This window comes from Limanda limanda, chromosome 7 (assembly GCF_963576545.1).
Source record: "Limanda limanda chromosome 7, fLimLim1.1, whole genome shotgun sequence".
NCBI lineage: Eukaryota > Metazoa > Chordata > Actinopteri > Pleuronectiformes > Pleuronectidae > Limanda > Limanda limanda.
In genome coordinates this window covers 881,981-889,480 of record NC_083642.1, presented here as the reverse complement: position 1 = coordinate 889,480, position 7,500 = coordinate 881,981, and the positions used below count along the sequence as shown (strand labels likewise).

Below are 7,500 nucleotides of genomic sequence, written 5' to 3'. Positions count from 1 at the left end.
AAACCTGACATGTTCCTCTCCTCCTCCGCCTCCTTCCCTCCATCATCCTCCTCATTCCACAGTGATGGAGTAGTTTGTGTGTGTGTGTGTGTGTGTGTGTGTGTGTGTGTGTGTGTGTGTGTGTGTGTGTGTGTGTGTGTGTGTGTGTGTGTGTGTGTGTGTTGTCAGAAAGAGGAAGTCAGGATCACAAGCTCAACTCCAGTGATGGATGATCAAAAACCTGACATGTTCCTCTCCTCCGCCTCCTTCCCTCCATCATCCCCCATTCCACAGTGATGGAGTAGTGTGTGTCTCTTTGTGTGTGTCTGTGTGTGTGTGAGTGTGTGTGTGTGTGTGCACTTGTTGAAACAAACAGCAGCTGAACGTGGAGCTTGTAGAAACACGAACAGAAAGACGACCTGGTTGTTTTTCAGAGTCCGTCTCTTATTTTCCCGCCTGTGTCCTCGTGGTCAGAGCAGCTTTGATCTTATAACTGATCTAATTTCACCATCATCAGAATCTTTTGTGTCTTTGTGCAACACAACTGTTAAACATTCTTCCTGCTGGTGGAAAGTTTAGTAACTGGTCTGACCTCCTTTGGCAGTGAAGACTTGAAGCTGACCTTCTGCCCTGGAGCTGTTTCATCTCTTCATATGAGAGTGAGCTGGTTCCTCTTCAGAGTAAAGACTCCAGCAGATTTCAGATTTGTCCTGCGGAGGTCAAGCTCTCACTCAGACATCTGCGTCCACACACATCCGTCCTCAGGAGAAACTCAGGAGGACATCTGGAGTTCAGTGTCCTTCAGAAGCTCTCACTCTAAACCCTGCGCTCGCACTTTAATATCCTCCGCTTGTGCTCTAACTGTGTCAGTGAAACAAAGTCAGTTAAAACTCCTCAACTCTCAGTGTGGGTGTGTTAGCTTCATGTCTTTGTGCGTCCTGTACGGGTGGTGACTGGGACCTGGTTCATGCTCCTTCTCCACCTCCATAGATTCGTACAACACAACACACCCATGCAAAATAATTAGGGCTGGGCAAGTTAACTCGTTTTAATCGAGTTAACTCAAGTGATGAGTTAACTCGATTGTTTATCCGCCAATTATTTTCTTTTTTCCTGTTCTGCAGCAGTCAGCAACAGACTTTCACAAAATAAAAGACTGACTTTCACAATAAAACAATAAATAATCAAACCTGAGTGAATGCGAGATAAAATAATTAATCGAGTTAACTCCATTGAAACGAGTTAACTTGCCCAGCCCTAAAAATAATGAAACAATTATTTTTCAGCTTTCATTTAAACACACACACACGCACAGAGGAGGTGGATGTGTTCTAATCACATCATGTGCGTCATTGTGTTGTTTTAGTGAGTTGTGTTTTAGCTGCAGTTTTAAAACAGAAGAGCTGCCCCCCCCATCCTCTCGGCCCTTGAGAGCAGCTTGTCATCCGTCTGTAACCAGCTCCAGCTTCTCTCAGGAAATGAACGAGTGATGACAAGCGAGAGAGAAACGATGATGTGATGCAGGAGCATCTGTTGCTCGTCAGGAATCAGGAATCAGGAGCTTCTCTGAGTCGTGAGCTCACGTGGAACCGGACGGATCCGGTTCAGGATCTGGTTCAGGATCCGGTTCAGGATCGGGTTCTCACCTCAGCTGCTCAGGTCCGGCGGTTTGATTAGAAACCGACGGCTCGCGTTTCCGTTTTCACTTCGATCGCAGATGATTTGATTTCCTTTCTTTTCTCTTTTCTTTTCCTGTTTAAATTCTCCCCATCCCCTCAATTTCCTGTTTGTCCCAAACCAATTCCTTTCTTCTCCTTTATCTCTTTATCCTTTACTTTACTTTCCTTTGCTTTATTGTATTTTCTCATATTCACATTAAATCCCAGACACGTTCAGAAACACTTCAGACAGGTTCAAGTTTCACCTTCACCACCGACCCTGGTGACCAGATGCATTGTGGGTCATGATGTTGGTTCCTTAGTGAGAGAATCACTTATTTCCTGTAGAATAAGAACTGGATCTTCATGTGAAGAGTCAGACTGTCGGAGGCTGGAGGAGTTTTGAGCTCTACCCAGATAAAGATGATTTTTAATAAGCTGAATTTCTTCTTCTTCTTCATGTCCCTGCAGCTCTACCACGTGGCCTACGTGCTGATCAAGTTCGCCAACTCCCCCCGACCCGACCTGTGGGTCCTGGAGCGCTCGGTGGACTTCGGTCAGACCTACCAGCCCTGGCAGTACTTCGCCTGTAAGTAGAACCTGTACTGTACATGCTCCAGAGGTCGCCAGGTCAGATTCCATCAGCATCGCTTCATGTTGCTCTAACCCCCCCCCCCACAGCCGCCCCGGGGGAAGCGGCCTGATTGGCTGCTGGGTTTGTTGGTGAGGTCAGAGGCGGGACATCATTACATCATAGCGCTGCCCTCTGATTGAATGTGTCAGCTGTCACTCCAGGTGGGCTGCAGGGGGATTCCAGACATGTTCCCCCCCGACAGGTTGCAGCTCGAAGAACATCTGAGTGTGTGTGTGTGTGTGTGAGTGTGTGTGTGTGTGTGTGTGTGTGTGCTCGCAGTCTGAGGACAAGCTCCCTTATCTTCTCAAATCGAGGCCGTCCTGATGTCTTACTCCTCGCCGGCGCCACCTAGTGGCCGGAGGCGTTACGTTTACATGTCGTCCTCTGGTCTCATTCTTGTGAACACAGTTTCTCTAGAACAACTCGAGGGAATCACCTCAGAATTGGTACAAATGTTAACTTCAGTGCAGGGATTAGCTGATTAGATTAGGAAGGTCAAAGGTCACAGTGACTCTTCTTGTCTCGTCATCGTGTTTTCTTTAAATCGCCTCAAGAGAATCACTGAGACTCACAGAAAAAGTGGAAACATGTTTCTGGCTCTTGGACATGATCTCTCAAGTGTGACTTCAGGGAATGAGAAGGTCAAAGGTCACAGTGACCTCATGTGAGTGAAGCTGCAGTGGTTGGTGGAGACAATCCACGACACTGTTAACTCCCTTTTATTCTGTGATATGTGATTTCATTAAATAGAAGTAGATTGTTGAATGAGTTGTTTTTGGAATCAGAGTTGTGTTTTCAACAGTTTGTGTTAGAGCGACAAAGAGTGTGTGAAGTTAGCAGCTGATGATTGTGTGTTGGAGCTGACGTGTATTTAAAGAAGAAAGTTGGATCACAGACCCGAACAGATCACAGACCTGAACAGATCACAGACCTGAACAGATCACAGACCTGAACAGATCACAGACCTGAACAGATCACAGACCTGAACAGATCACAGACCTGAACAGATCACAGACCTGAACAGATCACAGACCTGAACAGATCACAGACCCGAACAGATCACAGACCCGAACAGATCACAGACCGGAACAGATCACAGACCTGAACAGATCACAGACCTGAACGGATCACAGACCTGAACAGATCACAGACCTGAACAGATCACAGACCGGAACAGATCACAGACCTGAACAGATCACAGACCTGAACAGATCACAGACCTAAACAGACCTGAACGGATCACAGACCTGAACGGATCACAGACCTGAACAGATCACAGACCCGAACAGATCACAGACCTGAACAGATCACAGACCTCCTCTAATTATCACTCAGAGACGCATCATTAAACTAGAAGTTTCACAGCAGATGTTTTCACCTTTCACGTTCTGTGCTATTAACTAATTAGAACCTTCTGTTTGTGTGTGTGTGTGTGTGTGTCTGTGTGTGTGTGTGTGTGTGTGTGTGTGTGTGTGTGTGTGTGTGTGTGTGTGTGTGTGTGTGTGTGTGTGTGTGTGTGTGTGTGTGTGTCTGTGTGTGTGTGTGTGTGTGTGTGTGTGTGTGTATGTGCAGCCTCTAAGAGAGACTGTATCGAGCGTTTCGGACAGAGAACCATCGAAAGAATCAGCAATGATGACGACATCGTCTGCACAACCGAATACTCACGGATCGTCCCGCTGGAAAACGGAGAGGTGAGTGTGATTCCTCATTGTGTGTGTGTGTGTGTGTGTGTATGTTTGTGTGTGTTTGTGTGTGTGTATGTTTGTGTGTCGCTGTAGAGCTGAAAAACAAATTGTCAGTTAAAGTTAATATCGGTCCTCAAATGTTTTATGACCAGAATTGAATTGTGATGAACATTTTTCACATTTCTTTGATCGAGTTGATCAGAAGAGAATCCAGACTTATTTTCATAGACTTGTTTTTATTTCTTGTTGTTTTATTTTGCCAACTTAACTTGACTAAAACCGTCTCTGAAATAGTAGAAGCACTAGTCAGTGAAGCAATCCTTCAGATGTCATTAAATCCTGTTGTGATATACCAGCAGTGATATCGTATCCTGAATATTTCCACTGGACTCTCCCAGGCCGTCGTCCTGAGTCTCACTCCACATCTGCTCCCTGATAACACCCCCCCCCTCTCCTCAGATCGTGGTGTCCTTGGTGAACGGTCGCCCGGGCGCCATGAACTTCTCCTACTCCCCGGTGCTGAGGGAGTTCACCAAGGCCACCAACATCCGCCTCCGCTTCCTGAGAACCAACACGCTGCTGGGACACCTGATGGGCAAAGCGCTCCGCGACCCCACCGTCACTCGCAGGGTGAGAAACAAACACCTGTTTTATTCATGTGTTGTTTATTTTCTGGATTTATATTCATTATTTGAGATATTTGAAATTTGTAACTCCTGATTCAATCTAAAAACAAAGAACACACACTTTTTTTACAACTGGAGAAATGAAACAAACAAACTCATGTGAATGAATCGAGATGAAGATCTGATTTAAAATCATCGGATTTTTAAACTTAAACAGAAAGTTTGTAGAAATAGATTTCATTCCTTTTCTGCCAAGACTCGAATCTGAGGACCGACCCTGTGCTGGTGTCAGAGCTGGAAACAGGAAGTGCTTAGCTTAGCTTAGCATAAGACACCACCTACACAACTATAAATAAATATGGAAATAAAGAAACAACATGTTAATGTAGAAGAGTGTTTAGAGATGCTGATTCTGATACTTTGGTGCATTATGACTCTTACATCATGCCGTGTTTACCTTAGCATTAAGATTTTAATCTTTATATCCACAAGTAAGAGATAAACATCAGTCTGCGTTTTACAAGATGTCACAAGTTGATTAATGAGCTTCAGCTTCAGCTCCTCGTTTCCAGTCTTGATGCTGAGCTCAGATTAAATCTCCATGTTCATATTTACTGTACAGGCAAGAAAGTGGAATCAATCCTCTCATGTGAAGTTATTATTTTTCCAAAAATTGTCAAAAAATCCCTCAACTAAAACAATGCAAATGTTGTTGTTCAGTATTATTACAGTATCAAGGACATCAGCATCGGAGGCCGCTGTGTGTGTAACGGACATGCTGAGTCATGCAACGCTCAGGACCCCAGCGACCCCTACAGGTAGGAGACCTCCACAACACACACACAGACACACACACACACACACACACACACACACACACACACACACACACACACACACACACAATCAGTCACTGAATCAGACTTTACTGTTATGATTCATAAACTTGTGGCTAACTGACTGTGTTTTGACTGGATTTGTGTGAGGGTGTGTGAGTGTGTGTTTGTGTGTGTGTGTGTGTGTCATAATGAGAGCAGATCTCGTTAAACTCATAGAGATGATTTATGTAATTAGTAGGCCTATCCACACGTACACACACACACATTATAAATTCCTAGCCCGGAGCTGCGATCCTTGTTATTTGAGGTTGGGTTATTCTTGGTTGTGGGCGTCGGCCTCCTCCACCACAACACACTGTACCTGCAGAGAGGATTCAGGATCCAGGATCAGGTCCAACACATGAGTCGGCTGGAAAAACAAAAACATGGAATCACAACGAGGGAAGAACTTGTCGGAGCAGAGTGAGATGAAGACAGTTGATTTAAACACAGACAAAGAGACGCTGGTGTCAGACGGAGGAGGAAGGAAACAGGTGGAGGTGTTTTAATGTAACTTCTATAAGTGTGTGTGTGTGTGTGTGTGTGTTTGTCTGTGTGAGAATAAACCCCCAGATAAGTGTAGGTCTCTCATGAAAAGGGGAAGTGAGCAGTGTGTGATTATTTTAATAATATGTGTGTGTGTCTGTGACTGTCCTATACTTGGATTGAACAAGTACAAACTCGACAATAAACGTCATTACTCTCTCGAATCCATAATGTCTCACACAGACACACACACACACACACACACAGACACACACAGACACAAACACACACACACGCACACAGACACACACCGTGTTGCTGCACATGTGTGATCTGGGACTGTGGGATTAAACGAGGGATGGAGACGGAGGTGTGATGTACAGCGGAGGCTGATTGGCTGCTGACGGGAGGTTTGACCCCGTGACCTCCGACCTCCGACCTCCTGCAGGACGTTTAAACTGTGTTTGATTGACAGCTGAACTGTTCTCAGATGTGAGTCTGGGACTCGGTCTCAGTGGTTTGTGTGAAACACGCTGAGAGGAACAGATACTGTTTGTTTATAATATTTGTCCAGTTTCCTCTGTTTTGTTTTGCTCTGGTTTCCTCAGGAACAATATTAACTCTGCACGTTGGAGGAGAAGGATCAGTTTGATAGTTCAAGGTCTAAAGAGAACTGCATTACCCATCAGGCTTTGCTGCTGTAGCTTTGGGGAGGAAGGTGGTTATGTTTTGACCCCTGTCTGCTGGATTGTGAGCCGGATCAGGAACTGGACTTGATTTGTGTCAGAGACGAACTCATCACATTTTGTTGAGGATCCAGAAAGTTTGTTCTTTCTTTAGTGTTGTGAGAGAGAAGGTTTGATTCGAGCTGTTTCCACTTCTCCTCTCAGCAAAGAGACAGAAGTTAGAAACCTCAGAGTTGGTGTTTTCAGGCGTGTGATGAGTTCCTCTCGGTCGTGATGACCTCAGCGGAGCAGACCTCCTGTCAGCTGAGCTGCTTCAACACACCTGCTGGTTTCACACAGTCCAGGATGGAGGCTTCAGATCCGACTCCACATTCCTTCTGTCTGACACGAGCCAGGCTGAGCAGACGCTGATGAGACCAGGAGGGATTCGTTTTAAATCCCTCGTCCCCTGTTCCCATCAATCAAACACCTGCAGGCCCGACGCAGGGAACAGCAGCTTTATACATCGATATATTACACAGAAACACACATCATATAACATATATAACACTAATCACACGAGTCAAGGTTCGTTTAGAGTTAAAACAGAAACCACAATCCTCTGATGTTTAAAATACCTCAACCACACATTTAAACCCTCACAACTAGAACTGTTTGAATTCCAGTTTCCAGGCAGAGACGTGTTGAGTATTTAAATCGTTTGGACGGATCCAGCTCTGACTAATGACTTTTCCATCGAGGTTAATCAGTGTTTTATCTGTGAAATATCGGCGTGAGTCACAAGTTACAAGCTCAGTCTCAGGAGAAGTTTCCCTCTGTTTCAATGAGACTCTGCTCGTCTGTAGTTTGATGAGTTTAATTTGTGTTA

At 45.1% G+C, this 7,500-nt stretch overlaps 1 protein-coding gene across 1 annotated transcript in view; it reads left to right on the top strand.

The window, feature by feature from the left end:
• LOC133004542 (laminin subunit alpha-5-like) overlaps positions 1-7,500 on the top strand; it is an 84,608-nt gene that overhangs the window by 26,487 nt on the left and 50,621 nt on the right. The window contains 4 exon segments of the mRNA XM_061074006.1: positions 2,109-2,226; positions 3,844-3,962; positions 4,416-4,586; positions 5,303-5,400. Coding sequence (XP_060929989.1) covers positions 2,109-2,226; positions 3,844-3,962; positions 4,416-4,586; positions 5,303-5,400 — 506 coding nt within the window.